At 40.1% G+C, this 25328-nt stretch overlaps 1 protein-coding gene across 1 annotated transcript in view; it reads left to right on the top strand.

Moving 5' to 3' along the window:
* The window catches only part of LOC140491788 (uncharacterized), a 220685-nt gene that overhangs the window by 41970 nt on the left and 153387 nt on the right, over window positions 1-25328 (top strand). The window contains exons 3-4 of the mRNA XM_072590190.1: window positions 8567-8615; window positions 9269-9272. Coding sequence (XP_072446291.1) covers window positions 8567-8615; window positions 9269-9272 — 53 coding nt within the window. The remainder of the gene's footprint in view (window positions 1-8566; window positions 8616-9268; window positions 9273-25328) is intronic.

Genomic DNA, 25328 nt, shown 5'->3' with positions numbered 1-25328 from the left:
ATCCACTAGTCTGTGGCATTATAATTGGCTGATGCAACTACTCCACTCATTTTATGTGCTGACATGCTGTTGGGACAATTGATCAGTTTATTGGCATTCGTCCAATCTATGTATTTTTTTATTTGGTACCAATGAGGGAAATGTTTGTTTGTAACTCCAAGGTGATACAGGTGATTTATTTGGTTTTTGTAGGTTTTGCCACGTGAATCTGAGTAGATCTTGGTGATCTACTGATTTGAAAGTAGTATAGATATCTTGATGTACTCGTTTATTCTGTGGGTTCAAAGGCAAACTAATTACATACTGTATTGATTTCAATTGTCCAATTTTTTTTCTTTATTTTTAATAGTTTGAGTTTTTTTTTCTCTCCAGTGTGGAAATGTCAAATACTATGCCACAGGTTTAAAATGAGAAGGGGAAAAGTTAAGAGATGTGCAAGGCGAGTCTTTACACTGAGGGTAGTAGGTGTCTGGAGCATGTGCTGGGGAGGTGGTAGAAGGAGATATAATAGCAATGTTTTAAGAAGCATTTAAACAGATACATGAAAAGGCAGGGAATAAAAAGATATGGACTATATGCAGGCAGATGAGATTTAGTTTGGAATGGCATCATCGTCAGCGCAGACATGGGCTGAAGGGCCTGTTCCTGTGCTGTAGTGTTCAGTGTCCAAGTTCTTAACCTATTGTAATAGTCGTAATTTTTTTTTAGGGAGTGGTGCCATCATATTTATTTGGGTACGTCAAGATAACTTTTCAATTCTATTACATGTCTGAATTCTTCATATGCAGCACAGTGAATGGTAAATGGACTAATTTTAGAACATGTTAAAAATGTTTACAATGTTCTCTTTGAATGCGACATGATGTTGGGAAAACCTTTTGAAGTTACAACAAAAATCAAAATTTAAACATTTTTATTTAGGCAATCTTCATTTGGTAAACACTGGCTTGTCACAGTGATTTATTTGCTAAATACATTAGCAAGATGTGACCAGTGCTGGTTGGGTCAGCATTTACTGCACTATGGGGCAATCCAGAGATGGACGAGTCAGCCACTCTGTTGTAGGTCTGAAATCATATGTAGGCCAAACCAGGACTTCTCTCTTAGTGAACCAGATGCCAATTATTGACACAATACACTGATTTTGTGGTCATCGTTAGACTCTTTTAACTCTAGACTTTTATTCAATTCAAATTTCACCATTTGTCAGGGTCTGAACATTCTCTGGCTCTCTAGATTAATAGTCTAGCAATAATACCACTTACTTATTTGCTCCCACCCACCCACCAGTCCAGATCCTGTTCCAGGTCGTCTTCCAGCTGATGGCCTTCTATCATCTCATGATCCAAAACTGACTTACAACACTGTCAATATTGCAGTGCAGTTGCTCAAATTAACCTGTTCCCCTCCCTATTTTTTTTAAGCTAATACACTGCTTATTAACATAAGGACCTGCTCTTGTTTCATTTTTCAAGTTCTCCAATATGTCTGTTCATTCTCTATATCTTCACTGATTTACAATAATTTCAAGTAAGTGCAAAATGATTTGGGATACAAATCCTATTAGCCACATTTTTTATCCGAAAAGATGCAATGATCTTATTTATTTCCTGTAACAGCATTCCATGGTGTCTGACAGGGCTGTATGAAGAATATTTTCTTAATCACTGTGTTAACTCCATTTATTAAAAATGCAGCTTAATTGACCCTCTGTCATTGACTCCTCAACTAGACAAAATAGCTTTATCAATTCCACATACCTCAACTCCATCTATGCTGAGTTCAATATCTTTAAACTTCCCAGTGAGTGGCATCGAAATTTAATCTCAAAATTATCATACCTACAGTCTGATATTCAATTTTAAGCCTTGCTTCTTACAACTTCTGTTATCTTTCATGTACGCTAAACCGTACAGCATGGAGTGAATCATGCTGTGCTTAATTGCTGGACTTGTACGCAATACCGTTTGCCTGATGCAGTACTTAAAACTAATCCAATTTGTAGAAAGCAGCAGCTTCTAACAAAATCACATTTATTTTATTTGATGTTAAATGCTTGTGTTAAGTTGTGCTTAAAACAAAAAAACTAAGTGAGAAAGAAACAATGCTACATCTTCAATTTCTATTTGATAACTCCTAGTCAAGCACATTTTAATCAGTCTACTGCTATTTGTGCTCTTCATTGCAATTAGAGATGAAATAGTAGTGAATTTCGTCTCCTGACAGAATCTGTTGGTTTGGGGAATTCTAATAGATGGAATCAATTTCATTTATGTTTTTAAGTGTCACCTTTTAGTACTCCAAAACTTCATCTTTCCACAGGATTCACAGTCTCATAATACCACCAGTTTACTGACAAGTGATTTCTGAATTAATCCTTAAACCAATACTTTTTGATTCAGCAAACTGACATTTGACTTTGCTTTCAACTTACTAAAGATATTTTCCTTTTTTTTTGTTTCATTGCCAAGTCAGCTGAGCAGGTGCAAGCAATTTGTCTTGAGTTCAGTCCAATCATATTTATAATTACAAATTCAATTGTATATTTGAAATCATCTTCAAAAAGCAAATGCTTGGCCATGATACTCTGGGAACTAATTATCCATATTTGAGGAAAATTGTTTTTGATTGCTGAAATGTGCCAATGAATTATTCTCAGACTCTAACTCTGTTGCACAACCATGGAATTAATAAAACTGAGCATTTTCTATTATGTTTACTTTTTGCTCAAAGAAGCTTTGTTTTTCTGGTGTGTATATAGAAAGAAATAACCAATGAGAAAAGCAAAAGATAATTGCATTGTATAATACCATTTAATGTGACATTAGGACAGATGAGTAAGATTTTACCAAAGAGCCTTTTAGGAGTGCTTTTTTTTTTCAAAAAAGAGTGCAGTAGAGAGTTTTAAAAGGTGGGAATTCCACACTTTGAAGCCTGTAGCTATGGCCACAATGGAAGGAAAGATGCAAAAAAGGCTAAAATTGCAGGAATTTGAATTCTTGTAGGGGGCTACAGAAAAGAGGAAGATGAATTTGAACACCGGGATAAGGAAAACCCATGTAGGTCAGCACACATGAGTACTGGATGAAGGATGCGTAGTACCACCTTTCTCCCAGTTACATGTGCTGACAACTGACATATGCATTGTGTAAATTTGAGATGGTACTTTTCCTCAAAAGACTTAAATTTGAAAATGTCAAAACATACATACATGAGAAATCAAAGCAGAGGTAAACCAATTAGAACATTGAACCTGTCCCCTCCATTCAATAAGATCATGGCTGATCTGTTTGATTTCAAATTTCACACTTTATATTTACCTCCAATAACCCATGATTCTCCTGACTAACAAGAATCTATGTATCCCTGTCTTGAACATGTTCAATTGCCCTGCCTCCACTGCTTTCTGAAGCAGAAAGCTCAAAACTTTGCCCTCTAAGAGAATAAAATTCTTCATCTGTGTTTTACTCAGAACACAGTGGTCCCTTTTCCCAGACTGACACTCTCTCTAGAGGAACTAGCCTTTCCAAGCTACCTTGTCAAGACCATTCAGGATTTCATATACTTCAATCATGTCACCTCCTCACTCGCTTCTCGACTACAGTGGAAACCAGACTAGTTGGTCCAACTTGTCCTCATAAGACCACCTGCTCAGGTCAGATATAAATATTCATTGACCTATCTCCCATGCATTTATATCCATCGTTTTAAATAAGAAATTAAATCTGCACACAGTATTTGAACTGTAGTCTCATCAATGCCCTGTCCAACAAAACATAACATCCATCCTTCTGCGTTCAATTCTTCTCATTTAAAGAATAGCAATCCATTCACTACTTGATTACGTTATATCTTTTTTGTGACTCATGCACTAGAATATCCAAATCCTTCTGCACTCCTGAAATCTGTGTACTTTTTATCTGTTTAAGTAATACTCTGCTTTTTTTCAATTTTATTCCTGCCAAAGTTAACAACTTCCACTCAGCTTATCTAAATCTGCCTATAACTTTGTCGTCTTCACAAGATACTTGCCTACCTAACTTGGTGTTATCTGAATTAGCTACCATGCTTCCCCTTCCCTCCCCATTTGATGTAAAAAGTTGAGGCCCCCACACAGACTCCTGTGGGATTATACTGACCACAACCTGCCAATCAGGCAGAGACCATCTTTTGCTTTAGGCAGAAAATGGGGTATGCCTGTCTTCTGTCTTGGTTATTATGCCCTATAATATTTACCCCACTATTTTGTTTTTGCAGTACCCTTCACATTTTCAAATACCTCCTGGAAATCCAACTATAGTACTGTATATCTGTCGGCTCCCATCCATGCACAATCTGTTACTCTTTCAAAGCCTTCAAATGTTATTTCCCTTTTACTAACCTTGCTGATGCGTACCCATTACCACCTTGTTTTTCTCAGTGCCCAGCTAGAATGATCAATTCTACCATCGTTCCTACACCCAGATACAAAGCAAACTGGCCTATAGATTTTTGTTTTGTCTCCTTCCTCATTTTGAAGAGACGAGTTGTATATACTAATTTCCAGTCTTCACACTGAAGGGTCATACCAGACTCGACATTAACTCCATTTCTCTCCTATGCTGCCAGATCAGCTGAGTTTCTCCAGCATTCTGTGTTTGTTTGATTTCCAGTAACCACAGTATTTTGCTTTTATCATCCCTGATTGATGACTGAAATCTGGTTTGAAAGATTTTTTTTTGATTTTACAAGCTATCTATTCGCTGAATACCAGTGCAAAATACTGCAGATTAGAGTTTAACAATAAACAGAAGTTTTTTATGCAAATGAAATATAGTATAGATTAACTTAAACTATTTTCTTAGCTGAAGTTTAAAGGTTTTGAAACTTGTGCTAAAAATATAATCCCATTAAACCCAATAGCATCTCATTATATATTCCAACACTAGAGAGAATGGCCTTTACTCCACAAGGTTTGGCTTGGATGTGGCTTCAATTCTTGGTCATGATCGTCTGATTATCTCTTCTTTTGATTCATATAACTGACCTTCTTTTTTATTTTTCAGCTTCACATAATCTAGGGTTTTAACCAAACACTTCTGGTATGGAGCTTTAAACTGAAGTCCTTACATTAACTTTTAACAATTCTAGGATGGTTTAATTTCCTAGAAAAGCTGCTTTTATACTATCAAATACTGCCTCAAAGTCTGCAGAACTGCCCAGACTTAAACTCTAAAGAAAACTTTTTTTTTAAAAACCAATTCATGTTCCCTTAAGTTCGCCAGCACCCAACCCCTCAAAATTCCAGAATTTTATGGTTGGGAGAGAGTGATGCATAAAATATTCAATGTAAACAAATTCCCACTAACTTCCAAAACCTGACTTTTTTAAGAAAATAAATCTCCACTGCTATAGAAATGGGTATATGTTAATGATTGGATGACAATGGAAACATTATGCCACTATTTTAAAGACAAAAATCCAATCTCAAATAAATGAAATGTAATTTGCATGCCTTATATCACATTACAATGAAGTCCAGCTGGATGTGGAGACTCGTTATCTCTCAACAGCAGCATTTTTGTTTCATATCCACTTTCCTCATGATTGGGAACTTGACAGAATCGCAATACTCAAACTTACATCATTGGCTATAAGGAACTTGAGTAGCCCAAGTGTGAGAATTTCGGCAGTCCTTCTGTCAAAACAAAAGTAGATTTTAATGTTTTTTGTTTTTGTGGGGAATAATGTATTTAGCTGCAGTTTTAGTAGTTCAATGTAATGGGAATTTACAGTAATATTTTCCAGATATATAGCAGGATATTTACTCAATTGATGGTCGTGCCACATCCTTTTTGGATATCTTCAAAAATCGTACATGTGTCTTTTACGGAACTGTCAATGCAAAGACTGTGCTTGAACAATTCAGAAAGGAATCTTCTTTTAGCGCCCTTGTGGGGAGAAGCATGGAGGTGGTCAGATAGTGAATAGCCAATTAGGTAAGTCTGTGAATGGGTGGGGGGGAGTACAGAATTTTTTTTCTAGAAATCTTGAGGTTGGAGAGAGGGTGTCTCCATCTTGTCTCTCTCTCTCTCTCTCTCTCCTACGAGGAGAAAAGGTTTCCATAAGAGGGCCTCTCTTTACCATCCAGCTCAGAGCTCTCATCCACCATCCTTAATGATGACCACTCTTTGACCAACTGGCCAATTTGCAGGAAATCACAGCTGAGAGACCATTCACACACACCTGTGGTTGTATATCCATTTGGTCCCAGAGTCAAGGTCCTGACTGAAAGGACAAAACCCTGCCCCTAGTTTGTTCACAGTTAGATACAGTTAGTTTTAAGATGTATTAAAAGACTTTCATACAAAGTGATCCCCTTTCATACAGAGTGGATTAAATCTTAAAGTTCTGATTGCAACAATTAAATAGGTTTGCCTGGCGTGTCAGGTGGAACATAAATTTACATGTGACCTGCAGGTAAGTGATAACTCAGTCATTTGGAATAAATGCAATGAAGAAAAATCTAAAATGGATTTTACAAAATGCTGAGTAACCTGTGCTCCACCTCCCACTTCGGAAACTAATTGAAAACTTGGATAGAGAATATGATGAATGGCATCAAGCAATATCCTCTGCAGAACATGGCTGCAAGAAGCAAATAAGAACTTAGAAAAAATAACTTGTAAAAAGATACGCTTCCAAGTTTAAATGAATAACTGGTAAGTTTATCAAAGGTTGAGTTACTTGTGAGAGATCTTCAAAACTGTGAAAGGTCTTTTATTTTCTTCACTAAAGAGACGCTAATTGTCTAGTTATATACCTTATTTTAAAAACCCTTCATGGGTGCTGTAAAGCAGAAGTGTAGTGGTATTTTTTTTTTAAAAATCATGAGCAAAACAAAGAGCCACCAATTTAAAAAGTAGTCACCAAGAAATCAAATAGGGAGTCCATTTACCTGGAATGTGCAACTCACTACAACAGGGAGCAGTCCAAATGGAGAATATCGATGCACTTCAGGAGAGGCTAGATAGGTAAATGAAGAAGGTGGAGGATCATTCTGTTGAGTCAGATAAGGAAAGGAGACATGAGGTTACCATAATGGTACAATGGTTAATACTGCCACCTCTCAGCGTCTGAGACTTGGTTCAATTCCAGTCTTTGGTGACTGTCTGTGTGGAGTTTGCATGTTCTCCTCATGTCTGTGTGGGTTTCCTCCACAGTTCAAAGATTGGCAATCCAACAGATTTGCATATGTTAAATTGCCCTGTAGTGTCAAGAGATGTGCAGGTTCGATGGGTTAGCCATGGTTAATACAGGGTTGTAGGGGGCTGGGTCTAGTTGGGATGGTCATCGGAGTATAGATTAGAGTGATGTTCTGATTTCCAGCATCTGCAGTTCTCACTTTTGCCATGATCATCGGAGTGACGGTGCAGACCCAATGGCAAAATCGCTGCCTTCTGCACTGTAGAGATTGCATGATTCTGAGTGGAACATAAATATTAGTATGGACTGCTTAAGCTGAATGGCCTGTTTCTGTGCCTAAGTAATCCTGTAAGATAGCACTAGTCATTGTGGCATTAGATGGTTAAAGTGAAAGAATTAGAGGCACAGAAGAAGTAAAATAAAAACCTTTTCAGCAGCACCTAGCAAGTAGGGGGAGGGTTTGAAACAGCCCTCTGTGGTAGTTTTCAGTTTGAGAGGCCTGTGGCCACTGCAGGCTAGCCCTGATACATTTGTTTATATGTAAATAGGCATTCCAAGTCATTCAAAACGACTGCCTTTTCCTGTATGATATGATCTAGTGTAATGGGAAATCACTTCCAGGGAGCAGCTCTGCAAACCACCAGTTGAGGAAAATAGTCAGCTAACAAATTTCAATCCATATGGAATATGAATATGCATCACCTACAGTAAAATTGTTATTCGATGCATGTATTCTGTAGAGATTTCAATAATAGTTTTTAGATTAACATTGTATGTTAACAAATGGTTCTATTTTGGCTGTGATCAGTCACTTAGCCTCAAATAGGAGTCTATAATAATGTCATAATTTGCAAAGAAATTAATTGTCAGAGCATGAGTAATTCAGTACTTTGAAGAGTTTGCCTCAACTGGGAATAAAATGGAATACAACAGTGAAGGTTCCTCTATTGTCTCCTTATCCTGGCTGGGAAACTGATTGTCTTCACGTATGAGTTTGTTTGCAATGTGGTGCATTGACAGCAGCATCCGTCAAGCTGAAAGGCAAACCAGACTGCACAGAAAACAAATAATAAGTGTAATTCAATGTGATTTATGTATTGAGCAGCACTTCAATCACAACTGCTGTGTTTTCACATTTCAAAATAATTACCCATTAGAGGAACAAAGTAATTTGTAACAATAAACATTTAGTCATAGTTCCTAGAAATGTGCTAACAGAAGAACTGTACTACAGTATGCAGAGACCAGATTGTATGTGCTCCTGAGTGAAGTTTTCAATATTGCAGAAAAATCAGAAATGCTATTGGTTTTACAGCTGGATTTTTCCAAATCCTTAAATCAGACAACAAATAAATAATTCCATTTTTTTCTTTATATGTAGGCCCACCAGGAAAACGTGGCAAACCAGGAAGAAGAGGAGTCAATGGTAAGTGTTGTATCAGTCTTGCCAAGATCAGATGCATATTTTTATATAGACAATTTCCTTGTAAGTGACCTTTGACATGTAATGAGCTAAACGACTGCTATTGCTGCTTTCACATGTAAACAGCTCTGAGCCAGACTGCACAGTTTGTCCTTAAGGTTACAAACAGGGCCTTTTTTCTTTTCCTCAATGTGTCAAGCAACACCAGAAAGTTCTCTTGCATTCTACGAGAAGCTGCTATTTATGTAGTCAGTAAGTGTGAATAATTTGCATTTGTTTGTCACATTTTTATCAGAATTGGAAAGGTTAACACACTCTTAAATAGCTTGTGCAGAGACAAAAATGTTGATTCTTCACTTATTGTTTCCTAAAGCAAAATATAAAGAAAACCGATGCTTTTTATTTTCAACTCTCCCCTCACGCTGACTGTGAGCTCTCATTTAAGAGATCCAACACACACCAATATTGTGCAACTGTTGACATAGGTAGTCCAACTCTATAACTCTACCCCTGCGTCCGTACATCTATTATTGTAATCCCCCATCCCCTTTTTTGGACTTGATGACTTCAACACCTTCTTGGTCAATTCTCACATTTTACCCTGTGTAAACTTGAAATCAGCCAAAATCTGCTGTTTCTTTCATCCTCTACATGTACAAGACCTGTTCACTGATCAGCCTTTTGTTCTCTGATCCATATTGGTGTTCAGATGAGTAATGTCTTGATTTTTAATTCTCATCCATCTTTTCAAATCCCATCTTGGTGTTGCCTGTCCATATGTGACCTTCCCCAGCTTTGTAATTCAGATTGCTGCGCGTTTCTGCTTTAAATATCCAGAAATGCCGATGCACAAACTAAGCTTTATTTTTCCCTCACCACCGAATCACCCACACTACTTTTGCACGTTATCCATCAACACTAATCTATGTTCTTACATTGTTCTGATCGCTTAATTTATTCCTGCCTTCAGCTGTCCAGTAATGTTGAAGGTATAGCAATAATTAGATCTTGAACACACCCACCCTACCCCACCCCCTGTGGTATAATATAGGAAACCCATATTAAAGTTCTACCTGTTCCAGAGGCGTGTAATAACACCTCTGAACAAATTCATTAAAAATATCTACGAAGAGGCACTTCTTGAAACTCTACTCTGGTTGAGGAAGTGGGGACTGAGATGCTGGAGATCAGAGTTAAGAGTGGGGTGCTGGAAAAGCACAGCAGGTTAGGCAGCATCTGAGAAGCAGGAGGATCGGTGTTTTGGGCAGGAGCCCTTCATCTGGTCTGATTTGAGTTGAGAGGTTTGTTTGTAAAGTTACGCTTTATAAGACTCAGTAAGATTTGGTTCCAGTGCTATCCTTTTGTTCCCAGGTTTTCTGGAATAGTTCACTAGGTGGGCTAGAAGTTCCAGAACTCCCTCCCTAAATCTGTTTCTCAAGGTCTTTATATTCCTTTTTAAGATGTTTCTTAAAACCTGCCTCTTTGACTAAGTTTTTGACCAGCTGTATTAATATCTCATTATAGGCTTGCTGTCAAATTTTGCTTTAGTGCTTCTGTGAAAGGACTTGAGGCATTTCATTTTGAAATGAATGCCGAATGACAAATGGTGTTGTTTAAAGTATAATGATGAGCAGTCCAACTCAAATTAGCAAAGCTAAGCATGTGGTATAAATGATTAAAAACTAGTAACAATTGTTTTCTGTCTTGAAGCTAGTGTGCTGTTTTTGTAGAATTATTTTGTTTAGATCTAGTTAAAAATCACACAACACCAGGTTATCATCCAACAGGTTTAATTGGAAGCACTAGCTTTCGGAGTGCCTCTCCTTCATCAGGTGGTTGTTTGGATCTGCTCTGGCCATCAAGCATCTATCTAATCCTACTTCCCAACTCTGGTCCATAGCCTTCTGTACTTTCAAGCAGTGAATTCTAGATACCCACCAGCCTCTGAGTGAAGAAAAATTCTTCTTAAATTTCCTTTTAAAATGCCTGCTGCTCATCTTAAATCTATGCCCCACCTTTAAAATTAGTTTACATTAGATTCTCCAGTGTGCAAACAGGCCCTTTAGCCCAACAAGTCCACACAGACCCTCTGAAGAGTTACCCTCTGCAGATGCATTTCCCTCTGACTAATGCACCTAACACTATGGGCAATCTTAGTGTGGTCAATTCACCTGGCCTGCACATCTTTGGACTGTGGGAGGAAACCAGAGCACTTGGAGGAAACCCACACAGACACGGGGAGAATGTGCAAACTCAACACAGACAGTTGCCCGAGGCTGGAATCGAACCTGGGTCCCTGGTGCTGAGGCAGCAGTGCTAACCACTAAGCCACCGTGCTGCCAGAAATAATTGACCCTCTACTAAGAGGAAAGCTTTCTTCCTATTGATGCTATATTTATGCCCCTCGTGATTTTATAAACCGCAATCAGATCTCCTTTCAACATTCTCTGATCCAAGAAAATCAGTCCTAACCTATCTATTCTCTTCATAATCTTTTAATTATAGTCCTAATTTCTTAGCAGTTTACCATAATATGGAGTACAGTGCAGGTTTAAGGACACCAACCTCCGTACCATACTGGCTAATGTGTTAGGACCTCTCTGCATGAAAGAAATTTCAGAATACAAATTTGATATATTGCATTTTAGATTAGTTAATAAAAATAAGTAATATACACCAGTCAGTGAGCCTATGAAGTTAATACTCCTATTTGTGCCTTCTCAAATATCCCTACAACAGACTAAACAAATGGTTTCCAAAAACAACATTTGAGAAAGGCCTAGAGCTACTGAACATTATATTATCATTGTGAAAATTGCTTTCTACAAAATATTTTTGTTAAAAGAAACCTTAAAGTCAGTGTACGTTTCTGCATCGTCTTTCATGCAGAAAATTAATTAGCCCCAAATGTTAAAACTTGAACAAAGACGTTTTGAAATTCTCAATACTGCAACTTAAAACAATAGAAAAATTTCTTTTGAGCAAGATTGAAGCCATGCATTAACCCATTCTTTGCACAAATCAGTTTCCATTAAAATCTTTTACAGCGCAGCAATCTATATGCCATCGATGCAGGAAAAAGATTTTTATCTGGTGCATAGCAAGATGTATATTCAGGGCTGTAAACCTTTCTCTGAAATAGCTGTAGGGCCTAGATCATTCAGATTCCCTCAAACATCCCATTTACTAAGCAAGAATGACCTTGAAATTCCATGCTACTTAATTTTGCAGTATAAAATTGTTCCATCCTTTTTTCTCTTGGGTAGCAAAAATGTTTCCATTGGTTTTCCCAGTCCGAAGTTGATCTCCCATTAGTCATGATATGCTATGAACCCTTTCCACCAAATTAGCTACTTCATTGTAGCAGATAATAAGGACAGTTGGTTTGCAGCTCTGAATTACCTAATTCATAATTGCAGAGCAGAAGGGCTAAGTAGCTTCTGTCACCAAGAAATTTCAAAGCTTCAAGATTGCAGGGAGTTTGCCCTTTTTTTTTTGCCCCCCTCAATCCAACCTTCATTTGGAGTACATATGACATTCTTTATATGCTTGCTTTTTCTATAACTAAATGGAGTGAAGGAAAGTCACCCTGCATTCGGGAGGGTACATTCTTCTAGCAGATATTTCAGCACCATCCCCTGCACCCCCAAAAATATGACTGCATTTGTTGCCAACACAACACGTGCAAATTTGTTGGCAAAGTTGCACAACAAGCAACATAAGTGCTAATATATTTTTAAAAACTGGGATGGAGAGAAACATCAAACCAAGTTCCCTCACAGAACCTTGTGAAACGGCAGGGGCTTGGTAGGGCAAATTCCACTCCTGAAAAGGGAAAAAAAATGCAATTCCCACAAATGACATGAATATTATTCTTTTTGATGCCATTCTACTCTGAGAAATAAAGGTGAGTAAAGAATGTCAGAAAATGTAAATTGAACTCTTCCCTTTGCTATTTCAGAAATAAAGGTGAGGCTTAGAGCACTAAAGTCTTCATCGGTTTCAAGTGCTCTCTCATTTACTGCTGCCACTCCATGAATAGAACTTGACTTTTTAATAGGTAATTTTTAAATTCCAACAAATCATATTTGAAATCAGTGCCATCATTATATTTTGTCATGCTGTCATGAGGAATTTGCAACAGCAATGGTATGTGATGGATGGCAGTTATAGGATGGGGGGGAAAGGTCTCAGAAACATGTGAGGAGCTGGTGTATGGGAGAAAGATTCACATTTTTTTTGGAGCATTGGAATCTCTTTTGGAGCAGGAGTAACCTGTACAAGAAGGACGGATTGGAAAGGGAGTAATATACTGGCAGGGAGATTTGCTAGAGCTGCTCGGGAGGATTTTAAATTAGTAAGGTGGGGGTGGGTGGGACACAGGGAAATAGTGAGGAAAGTGATCGATCTGAGACTGGTACAGTTGAGAACAGAAGCGAGTTGAACAGAAGCGAGTCAGACAGTCAGGGTAGGCAGGGACAAGTTAGGACTAATAAATTAAACTGCATTTATTTCAAAGCAAGGGGTCTAACAGGGCAGGCAGATGAACTCAGGGCATGGTTAGGAACATGGGACTGGGATATCATAGCAATTACAGAAGCACGGCTTAGGGATGGACAGGACTGGCAGCTGAATGTTCCAGGATACAAATGCTACAGGAAGGATAGAAAGGGAGGCAAGAGAGGAGGGGGTGTGGTGCTTTTGAAAAGGGATAGCATTATAGCTGTACTGAGGCTTTATTCCCAGGAATATCCTCCCAGGGAAGTTATTTGGATGAACGGAGAAATAACAAAGGGATGATCACCTTATTGGGATTGTATTATAGACCCACTAATAGTCAGGGGGAAATTGAGAAATACATTTGTAAGGCGATCTCTGCTATCTGTAAGAATAATAGGGTGGTATGGTAGGGGATTTTAACTTTCCAAACATAGACTGGGACTGCCGTAGAGTTAAGGATTTAGAAGGCAAGGAATTGAAGTGTGTAGAAGAAAATTTTCTGATTCAGTAGGTGGATGTACTTACTGGAGAAGGTGCAAAACTTGACCTACTCTTGGGAAATAAGGCAGAACAGGTGACTGAGGTGTCAGTGGGGGAGCACTTTGGGGCCAGCGACCATCATTCTACTAGATTTAAAATAGTGATGGAAAAGGATAGACCAGATCTGAAAGTTGAAGTTCTAAATTGGAGGAAGGCCAATGTTGATGGTATTAGGCAAGAACTTTCTAAAGCTGTTTGGGGGCAGATGTTTACAGATAAGCGGACAGCTGGAAAATGGGAAGCCTTCGAAAATGACATAACGAGAATCCAGAGAAAGTGTATTTCTGTTAGGGTGAAAGGAAAGGTTGGTAGGGATAGGGAATGCTGGATGATTAAAGGAAATTGAGGGTTTGGATAAGAAAAAGAAGGAAGCATATGTCGAGTATAGGCAGGAATGATTGAGTGAATCCTTAGAGTATAAGGGCTGTAGGAGTATATTTTAGAGGCAAATCAGGAGGGCAAAAAGGGGACATCTTGTAGCTTTGGCAAATAGAATTAATGAATATCCAAAGGGTTTTACAGATATGTTAAGAATAAAAGGCTAACTAGGGAGAGAATAGGGCCCCTCAAAGATCAACAAGGTGGCCTTTGTGTGGAGCTGCAGAAAATGGGGGAGATACTAAACCAGTATTTTACATCAGTATTTACTGTGGAAAAGGACATGGAAGATATAGACTGTAGGGAAACAGATGGTGAGATTTTGAAAAATGTCCATATTACAGAGGAGGAAGTGCTGGATCTCTTGAAATGGGTAAAGGCGGATAAATCCCTAGGACCCGATCAGGTGTACCCTAGAGCTCTGTGGGAAGCTAGAGAAGTGATTGCTGGGCCTCTTGCTGAGATAGTTGTATCATCGATAGTCACAGGTGAGGTGCTGGAAGACTGGAGGTTGGCAAATGTGGTGCCACTGTTTAAGAAGGGCAGTAAAGACAAGCCAGGGAACTATAGACCAGTGAGCCTGACGTCTGTGGTGGGCAAGTTGTTGGATGGAATCCTGAGGGACAGGATGTACATATATTTAGAAAGGCAAGGATTGATTAGGGATAGCCAACATGGCTTTGTGCGTGGGAAATCGTGTCTTCAACTTGATTGAGGCTTTTGAAGAAATAACACAGGATTGAGGGCAGAGTGGTAAATGTGATCTATATGGACTTCAGTAAGACATTTGACTGGTTAGCAAGGTTAGGATCTCACAGAATACAGGGAGAACTAGCCGTTTGGCTACAGACTGGCTCAAAGGTAGAAGACAGAGGGTGGTGGTGGTGGAGGGTTGTTTTTCAGACTGGAGGCCTGTGACCAGTGGAGTGCCACCAGGATTGGTGCTGGGTCCTCTACTTTTTGTCATTTATATAAATGGTTTTGGATGTGAGCATAAGAGGTATGGTTAGTAAGTTTGCAGATGATGCCAAAATTGGAGGTGTAGTGGACAGTGAAGAAGGTTACCTCAGATTACAACAGGATTTTGATCAGATGGGCTGAAGTGGCAGATGAGTTTAATTCCGATAAATGCGAGGTGCTGCATTTTGGGAAAGCAAATCTTAGCAGGACTTATACACTTAATGAATGGTAAGGTCCTAGGGAGCATTGCTGAACAAAGAGACCTTGGAGTGCAGATTCATAGCTCCTTGAAAAGTGGAGTCACAGGTAGATAGGATAGTGAACAAGGCATTTGGTATGCTTTCCTTTATTGGTCAGAGTATTGAGTACAGGAGTTGGGAGGTCATGTTGTGGCTGTACAGGACATTGGTTAGGCTACTGTTGGAATATTGTGTACAGTTCTGGTCTCCTTCCTGTTGGAAAGATGTTGTGAAACTTGAAAAGGTTCAGAAAAGATTTATAAGGAAGTTGCCAGAGTTGGAGGATTTGAGCTGTAGGGAGAGGCTGAACAGGCTGGGGCTGTTTTCCCCTGGAGTGTTGGCGGCTGAGGGATGACCTTTTGAGGTTTACAAAATCATGAGGGGCATGGATAGGGTAAATAGGCAAAGTCTTTTCCCTAGAGTGGGGGAGTCCAGAACTAGAGGGCATAGGTTTAGGGTGAGGTGGGAAAGATGTAAGAGATCTAAGGGGCAACTTTTTCACACAGTGGTATGTGTATGGAATGAGCTGCCAGAGGAAGTGGTGGACATTTGTAACATTTAAAACGCATTGGGAGGGGAAATGCATATGAATAGGGTTTGGATGAATATGGGCTGGATACTGGCAGGTGGGACTAGATTGGGTTGGGATATCTGGTTGGCATGGACGGGTTGGACCTAAGGATCTGTTTCTATGCTGTACATCTCTATGACTCTATAGTGGCATCATTACAAAGCAGTGTGACCTTTTTATACTGGTATTGTGTATGAGTTTGTGCACGGGCAGTGGCATTATGGAAACTGCTCATGTGTCAGACATGTATGAGTGGAGCAGTCACCAGCCTTGTCACTGTTCATTCCAATGATGTTTGGAGAAAAAGTCCTATACCTCTAAGCTCTGTGTGAGGACCTCTGCAGATCTCTCTCACCAGCTGATAAGAGTCTATTTGTTCAGTTGCTTCTACGTCCCAATTGTTTAGTATTTTGTGTCTCTGGCAGTTTGCAGATATCCTTGCGTTCTCATCAAATGGTTTGTTTTCTTAATGGGTGCTAACTTTGAGGCTGAGGAAGGGAGAGAATCAATTCTTCATTTAACGTTCTCCGCTATTCACAAGCAGCTGTTGAAATATAAGTGTGCGTATTCCAGAAACTAGTTCTGTTGTCTTTTTTTAAAAACTTGGATGATCTGCTGGTGATGTTTAGCCACATGTGTAATTTCCCAGAAAGATATGAAGTTCTGGGAAACCAAAAATATTTAGATCACCGTTTTCTTATCTTTCTATAAAATAATTTGGCAAGGACTCCGAAATCTGTACCTGTGTTTACATCATGTAGGAAACATGGGGAAGAATTGGTTCCTGCCCAGTCCTGTCACCATATGACATCTCCGAACAGTTCACATTTGGGTACACTGTAAAGCAAGTTTATTACATGTTTTAGCCTTCAATTCTGGAGGTAAAAATATGCCTGTGGTCATGTTATTACTGTGAGACCAACTCCGAAAACCTATTGACAGCACAATATACAGTGGAACTAGTCTAAAGATTGAACACATAATCACTCAACAATACAGAAACCATATTGGTTACTGATTCTGGATGGTGTTAGTGTTCCAGTTCACTGTATAAATATTGGTTTCTTCTGCAAATTTGAAATCCGTGCAGTTGCGGAATTGCTGGGTGAAACTATTCTTTTGAATACGGCAATTTGAAATTGCCATGAGATCTCTAAACAATTTGTGGTAGCTGCATTACCAACTTGGTTACTGACAACAAAACTGTCTAGTCTGTTAACAAGATGCAGGCCTGCTCCTGTCAGTTCAGCCTTTCTTTCCTTGTCCCACTCTCAGAATAAAATACAGGACAGTTCAATTGTGGGACAGGGTTTGGAAGGGGTGGAGTGGAGCTGGTGACCAAAACTAAAGCTGGTGGCTGACATTCCCATAAACAAAGAAGCAAAGATAAGGGGAGAACCCTAGACTTCAAATGGAGTCTTTTATAGGACCTGGACAACAATGGGATGGCAGGAAATCTGGGAGAAATGTGACAGAAGTCCAGCAAGACCTTTTTTTTTCAATGATCAGCAACTGCACTTTCCAATTATGTTCCAGAAAGAGTAGGTAACTCCAACAGCCAATATGCCAATAAACAGTGTATATTCCTTGTTATCAGCCTCACTTACTACATCTTCACCTCACTAATATGCAGTCACCTATCGTACCATCCACTGAGGAAACTCGATGCTAAAAATTCCTGACATGAAAGTCCGAACAGATATCAGCTTCTGCTTGCTCTTAAACACCCAACAACAACACCTCTAGGGACATTCCACACCTCTGACTGTTCTCCCCCATCCCAGGGCCAGGCTGCCAGCTCATGGATTGCATCAGGTTGGCCTCTGGGCAATCTCCAATACCATTCCATAATACTTTTGGTACATGAGTATATAGCATGGAGGTCGTGCAGGGTTAGGAGAGAGGTGGGTAGAGAGCAGGTAAAGGAAGATGTGTGATGAACAGAGCATGAGCCTTGGTGTGGGTATAGTAGCTGAGTTGGAGTGTGTGTGTGAGGTAGCAGAGAGATGATGGCATTTAGCCTGGCCCAGTGGAGAAGGTACTTGGCTGATCCTTACAATGCATTGTTTTCCATCAGAAGGCAATGGCCCAGTGGCAGTCTCCAGACCAGACTGATTTGATAGGGACTAGTTTGTCAGTCCTGGGGGAAAAAGGATATCCCCCCCCCCTCTGTACAATTTCATCCATCAGGACTGCTGGGTGCTTGTTGCTTGTCTGCAAAGTGATGTGCCATATACCTTATCTGCCATGTATGGAACAAACCCTATTAGGTCCCATGAGTGAAACCCTTTATGAAACTTCACACAATTACACTTTCTTGGCTAAAGGTTAAAGTTCACCCCTGAGCCCCAGTCTCTTGCAGGATTTAACTAGAAATAAGGGACTAAAGGCACACCTTAAAGGAGGGAGACGGACTGTCCAGATAAGGGACAGGTTGTCTTCCTGAACTAGAACTTGATTTTTGATTTTGTATTTTACCATGCCAGTCTGACTGCATTGCAAAGTGATTCTAAGTGTATGAGATTAAATATCTATCATAGCTGGGATTTACTTATAAAAGTTATTTTAAAGACATTGCGCTACTAATCATAAAGATTGCTGCACACACATGCAGTTCATCTGCAGACTTATTGAGGCTAAAATTCTCCCTACTCCAGCTTTAGAGGGTTAACCATTTGATGTGATGAAGACATCTAGTGATGCAATGTGCAAACCTCCTCATGCAAGGTGAATCATCTTTGACAGAACTCCTATCATGACTAATTCAGTTTTGGCATTACAGATTTATTAGGGAGAAAGTGAGGACTGCAGATGCTGGAGATTGGAGTTGAGAGCATGGTGCTGGAAAAGCCCAGCTGATCAGACTGCATCCAAGGAGGAGAATCAACATTTCAAGCATAAGACCTTCATCAGGATTTATTAGCCCAGTTGCCAGTTCTAACCTGTTCAACTTAGGCCTAGTCCTGTCTTTGTCATCTATAATTGTTTCGTTGTGACTGTCTGTCTGAGTTTTCCCTGAGCATGAGCTGTTGTAGGCAATTATTTGAAAATAAGTAACAGTTTACTATTACTTTCCTGTTTCATATTAGTAAACATTATGAATGAACACATGTATTTATGTTGACTAGAAAAACAAACTAGCCTGTGTTAAAGACATTGCTCATGAGAAAGCCCCGAACGAAGCAACTTACTTGTAAATATCTATTAATTGTCCAGTTGTATACAATGACAACTACTTATAAAAAAAAACTTGGATTAATGTTCTTAAATACACCACACAAAACAATTGTATAGCTTCCAGTTTCCTCTGCATTAGATTGTTTTAATCTTGGCTCGAGTAAAGGTGTTTGGTATGCTTTCCTTTTATTGGTCAGGGTATTGAGTACAAGAGTTGGGAGGTCATGTTGCGGCTGTACAGGACATTGGTTAGGCCACTGTTGGAATATTGCGTGCAATTCTGGTCTCCTTCCTATAGGGAGGATGTTGTGAAACTTGAAAGGGTTCAAAAAAGATTGACAAGAAGTTGCCAGGGTTGGAGGATTTGAGCTGTTGGAGAGGCTGAACAGGCTGGGGCTGTTTTCCCTGGAGCGTTGGAGGCTGAAGGGTGACCTTTTTAGAAGTTGAGAAAATCATGAGGGCATGGTTAGAGTAAATAGACAAAATCTCTTCTCTGGGCTGGGGAAGTCCAGAACTAGAGGGCATAGGTTTAGGGTGAGAGGGGGAAGATATAAAAGAGACCTAAGGGACAACAATTTCCTGCAGAGGATGGTATGTGTATGGAATGAACTGCCAGAGGAAGTGGTGGGACTAGTACAATTGCAACATTTAAGAGGCATTTGGATGGGTATATGAATAGGAAGGGTTTGGAGGGATATGGGCCGGGTGCTGGCAGGTGGGACTAGATTGGGTTGGGATATCTGGTCGGCATGGACGATTTGGACCGAAGGGTCTATTTCTGTGCTGTATGTCTCTGACTCTTTGACTCTTTGAAAGGTAGCAGCCTTAGTACAGTAAGAAGTCTCATTTAATTTTACACTAGTCCATCAAAATCTCAAGACTTACCAATATTTCAATTTTCCAACATTAGCATCCTTCAGTTTCTCCTTTTTTTTAATTTGCAATAGTTGAGTTTTTAGAAAAATATATCACCACTGAAACCTGCCTTGTATTTTCTGCTTGGGTTAATGCATTTTTGGTATAAGTTTAAGTTTCTTTTTGATTGAAAAGACTTCTCAATTATGGGTTATTAAACATATGTTTCCACCAATTTAGGTACAAGTTGTGGCCAAATTGGTCTAGCATTAACTAACTAGTATGGGTTTGCCTGCAGCAAGGTATTTGATCTGATGTGGCATGCCTACATTATCACATGTAACAAAAGAAACTAGGTGTGGATATCATACTTTGTGAAAAGTCCCATAGCTAATTATTATATACAAAATAGTACAACTGCAGGCATGTAGAGCTGAATCTTTAATTTTTGTGGCTAAGTTTGAATTGCTTTGAATTTATGGAGGGTTTGTCATTGTAAACTCTCGTGAGTTCTCTCACCGTATCTTACCAAACTTGCCTCATTTAATTGTTTACCCACTGCCATGGTGTCTGTCACATCTGATTCCAGCCCTAGCTTATGATGTGGTTCTAGACAACTCACCACTTAGCCAATTTCCCAGAATTCACCAGTATTCCTTCTGCTTGCACCATATTTAAAAGCCCATTGTGCAGCAAGACCAGCACTGTCAGCCCACAGCTGTCCCACACAGTTGCTGGCCCTTCCCCTGGAAGTGACAAAGACCTGGAGGTCCTGCTGGATTATGTGGAGCTAACCCAGTACTCTCCCAAGACCAACAGGAGGTCTTGATACCAAACCATGCCAAACAGGTCCAAGGTTGCCACTCTGGTTAGTGTGCACTCAACTGCCTGGTGGAATGGCTAGCTCTGTAGGAAGAAGGTTAATGTCTTTCTCCACTCTGCCTGGGTAAGCTGCACCATCTTCTCTCCAAGTCCTTTGGAGGACTGTATACAATGTAGTCAATCCAGGTGTTCCCCAGCAGGAAACCCAAGATGAATCAGGACATACAGAACCTGCTATAAAGGCGTGGGGCCTTCAGATCAGGAGACCCACTCAAATATAATGAATCCAAGTATGATTTTCGCAGAGCCATTTAGACAGCCAAGGACTATACTGATCCAAACTAGAGACCCAGACAGATACTCAGCAAATATGGCAAGGACTGAATGACCTCACTGGTTCTAAAAAGAGACCGTGCGAGATAACAGATGATGACACATCCCTCCCAGATCGTCTCAACTCCTTCTACGCTTGCTTTGAGCAGAATTTTGGAGATAGAACACCTATTCTGACAAGTTCTGACGAACCTATTCCAACAGTCACTGCATAAGAGGTCAGGTCAGTTTTTTCTTCGTGTGACTCGAAGGAAAGCGATTGGACCAGACAGAGTACCAGGCCATGCACTCAGAGCATGGGCAGATCAACTGGCAGAGATTTTCTCGGACATCTTCAACCTCTCCCTGCAGCAGGCCACTGTCCCTGCCTGTTTCAAGAGGGCCAACATCATCCCTGTGCTTAAGAAGGTTCATGCAGCATGTCTCGCTGACTACCGCCCAGTGGCCTTAACTTTGGTCATGAAGTGCTTTGAAAGGCTGGTTATGGCATTAATCATTTCCAGCCTCCCACTACTCTTGACCCACTCCAGTTTGCCAATCGGACCAACAGATCCACGTTAGATGCCATATCACTTACCCTTCACTCCTCCCTAAAATATCTTGACATCAAGAACAGCTTCATAAGAATCCTCTCATTGACTACAGTTCAGCCTTCAACACTATTATCCCCTCGAGAGTGACTACTAAACTTAGTGATCTCTGACTAAGCCCCACTTTCTGCGACTGGATCCTCGGTTTCCTGACCCACAGGCCACAATCAGTGAAAATTGGGCAATATTTCATCCTCACTAACACTCAACACTGGAGCCCCTCGGGTGCGTACTCAGCCCCCTACTGTATTCACTGTATACCCATGACTGCATTGCTAAATACCAGACAAATGCCATTTTCAGGTTTGCTGGTAACACTAACCCGGTTGGTCGAATCTCGGATGGCGACGAAACAGACTAGAGATGGAAGACCTGGAAAAAAGGTGCACGGAGAACAACCTAGCTCTTGATGCCAGCAAAACCAAGGAACGCATTGTTGACTTTCAGTGGGATGTTACTCATGCCCCCCTACACATTAACAGCACAGAGGTGGAACGAGTGGAGTGTCATCCACAACAAGCTTTCTTGGACTCTTCATATAGACGCACTGGTTACAAAGGCCCAATAATGTCTCTTCTTTCTCAGGCAGCTTAGGAAATTTGCCATGATGGCGAATACCCTTGCCAACTTTTATAGTTGTGCTATTGAGAGCATTCTGTCTGGATGTATCATTACCTGGTTTGGCAACTGTACTATTCAAGATCTGAGATGGTTACAGAGAGTGGTGAACTCCAGTCTGGTTAATCACAAAGGCCAACCTTCCATCGATAGAATCCATCTACCAGTCCCGCTGTCAAGGAAAGGCTGCCAGCATTCTCAAAGATCCATCCCACCTGGCAATGCCTTTCTACAACCTCTACCATCGGGGAGAAGATACAGAAGCATGAACACACGCACCAGCCGGTTTTGTAATAGTTTCTACCCTCCTGTAGTTAGAATACTGAATGGACTCTCAAACTCTTAACATTTGCCTGTACCTATGTTTGTGTTTTTTGTTTTTGCCGCTGTTTACCTATTATTTACTTGTCTATGCTACTTAACTCTGATCTGCCTGTATTGCTCACAAGACAAAGCTTTTCACTGTGCCTTGGTACACGTGACAAATTCAATTCAAAACCTAACACTCTATCTCTGCTCTGAATCCCACTCCCACTAAATATCATGCTGTACTATTCTCACTTCTGGCTGCAATATCTTCCCTCACTCTCCCTTGCCCATCCTGACCTCCATGAACCCTGCCTGCCCTCTGTGCTGCCTACTTACCCAACTGGGATACCTCCCCACCTCCACCAATAGCCGTGCCAGTGATTTTTCATCTGCTGTAATACCTGGCCCTGTCTCATTCCAAGAGGAAACCAGTCTGCAATGGAACAGAAACAGTTGAGATGGGTGATGTACTGCCTGTCACTCCCAACTCTGACTACTCCCTCCAGAAGGTCCTGGACTAATATCTGAGGCTAACATGGACTTACTGTGCCTGGACGCCCCTGAACAAAAGCATCTCCTTGACTTGAGTCTTCTGACAACTTTTGACAAACTTTTGCAGCTTTGTGTCTGTGCTAAATAGCACCGCAAAACAGCAGTAAAATAAACCTGGTGTTTCTGGCTGAGGTGTCAAAGCACACCCAGATAGGTTCAGAGTGGGAGAACGTGATGAGAGAAAGCAAAGAGCCAGAGTTTCATCCTGACCCAATCCTGCTGTGTCCCTGCTACAGCAGTACAATGATCACAGCCCAAGGTGCAGGCATGTAAATCAGAGATGTGCCATGATAGGAGTTAGAGGGTGGTACTTATTGGCTGCCATTTTCTGTGGACATAAGGTATCTATAGATTGTGTCTGGTTTCCAATTTAAACTGTATTTTGGAGCAAACACTTGAATCTGCTGAATATTGTAGTGAGTTTTTCCCCCCACCCCCCCCTTTTTTTTTTCTCTTTCACCAAAAGGATATGGGCTTACGTTGAGTTGTTAGATTACAAAAGAGAGCAGCATGTTTTCAATAACATGTCATGCTCCAAGTTAACTCCAGGGTAATGTAGAATGTAAAGTCTTCCTACCCTCAGGTCCCAAGCTGTGAAATGTTGATACCTCTTAAAGATATCTTAATGAACTGACCATGAGACCTAACAGAATATTGACACTAGCATTCCCTTCACGTTTCCACTCAAATATAGAAAATTGTGCATTTAGTAATTTCTAAGTACAGCTGGGCAAAGCCTTCGACATTTCCATTACATTCCACCTTTTTTAACTGGAAATTGCTTAATAATATTACTTGCTATATGTGCAGTTTTATTAGCCCACCTAAACAAAAGTTTATCACTCAAATGTGTTTGTCCAGTTCTCTTGTTCATCACCTATGGGTAATGGAAGCTTTTTTTTAAAAAAAAATTACATTTTAAAATTACACAATCCATTTATTAACAACATTGGTGTATAGTAGTATTCAGCTTCTAAAAGCCTTTACATATATTATTTTTAATGTACAGTACCTATTTAAGACAACATTTTAGGAAGTTCCCCTAAGGCCTGCTGATAAGTGAAATTATTGGAAACTCTTGTTGATTGATGCAGTCTGGAGCCATGATCATTTTGTGGGAAGATTAGCTTCTAGTGTACTATTTTTCAATTAGCACAAAAAAACCTTTATAAACATAAGTTGCATCAGACATAATTTGTGCTTAAAATTCCATAGCTTTTCCTTAGTGTTCTTTCACAGATGGTGTTGTTGGGTAGGCCAAAATAAGGCCCATCCCTATTTGCCCCTCGAATGTGGTGATATGTGAGCTTTTGCAATCCCCATGGTGTAGATGCCCCTACAATGCTGTTACAGAGTAGCAGGTTTTTTTTTAATCCAGCCACAGTAAAGCAACATTGTTCCAAGTCAAATGGTGTGTGGCTTGGTGGTAAATGTGGAGATAGCAATGTGCTATCTGCTGCCCTACATGGTAGAGGTTGCAGGTTTGGATAATCTTCTCAAAGAAGCCTCAGTTATTGCAGTCATGTTGTACGTGATGCCTGCTGCTGCCACTGTTTTATTGGTGGAGTGAGTGAATATTGATGTAGGTGAATGGGTTGCTAATCAGTAAGACACATTTGTCTTAGTTAGTCTTGAGCTTCTTGAATTGTCCAGGCAAGTGGAGAGTATTTTACCACACCCTGGACTTGTGTTGTAGATGGTGAAGGGTTCAGAAAGTGAGCTTCTGGTCAACTGTAATCCCAGGATGTTAATAGCAGTGGATCCAATGATGGCAATGACACTGAATGTCAGGGTAGATGGTTAGATTCTCTCTTGTTGGAGATGGTCATTGCCTTGCAGTTATCAGCCCAAGCCTAGATGTTGTCAAAGTCCTGCTGAATATGGACTGCTTCAATTTCTAAGGACTTGTGAATGATGCTGAACATTATGCATTCATCAATAAACATCTCCACTTCTGCCCTTTATCATGTAAGGAAGTTTATTGATGAAGCAGGTCTTAGCTCATTGGGGTAATGCCGCTGAGAATCGAGCCACGCTACTCCTGGCGTTGTCACAAAAGTTAAAGATTTTAAAATGAATACACAAAATTCCTGATTTGCAAAATCCAAGATTGGTAAAAACACTGACCAGATCTCTCTACTAAATGATAATTACTATTTATTTCAAGTAATTAGAATCTAGCTACCAGTAAATAGCTAGAAACTGTTGGCACAAAACGCTACAACTTAAAACTCTAATCCTCTAACAAACTCACCCTGACACACTGACAGGCAGGA

This window comes from Chiloscyllium punctatum, chromosome 20 (genome assembly GCF_047496795.1).
Source record: "Chiloscyllium punctatum isolate Juve2018m chromosome 20, sChiPun1.3, whole genome shotgun sequence".
Classification (NCBI taxonomy): Eukaryota; Metazoa; Chordata; class Chondrichthyes; order Orectolobiformes; family Hemiscylliidae; genus Chiloscyllium; species Chiloscyllium punctatum.
This window is presented reverse-complemented; position numbering and strand designations above follow the sequence as displayed.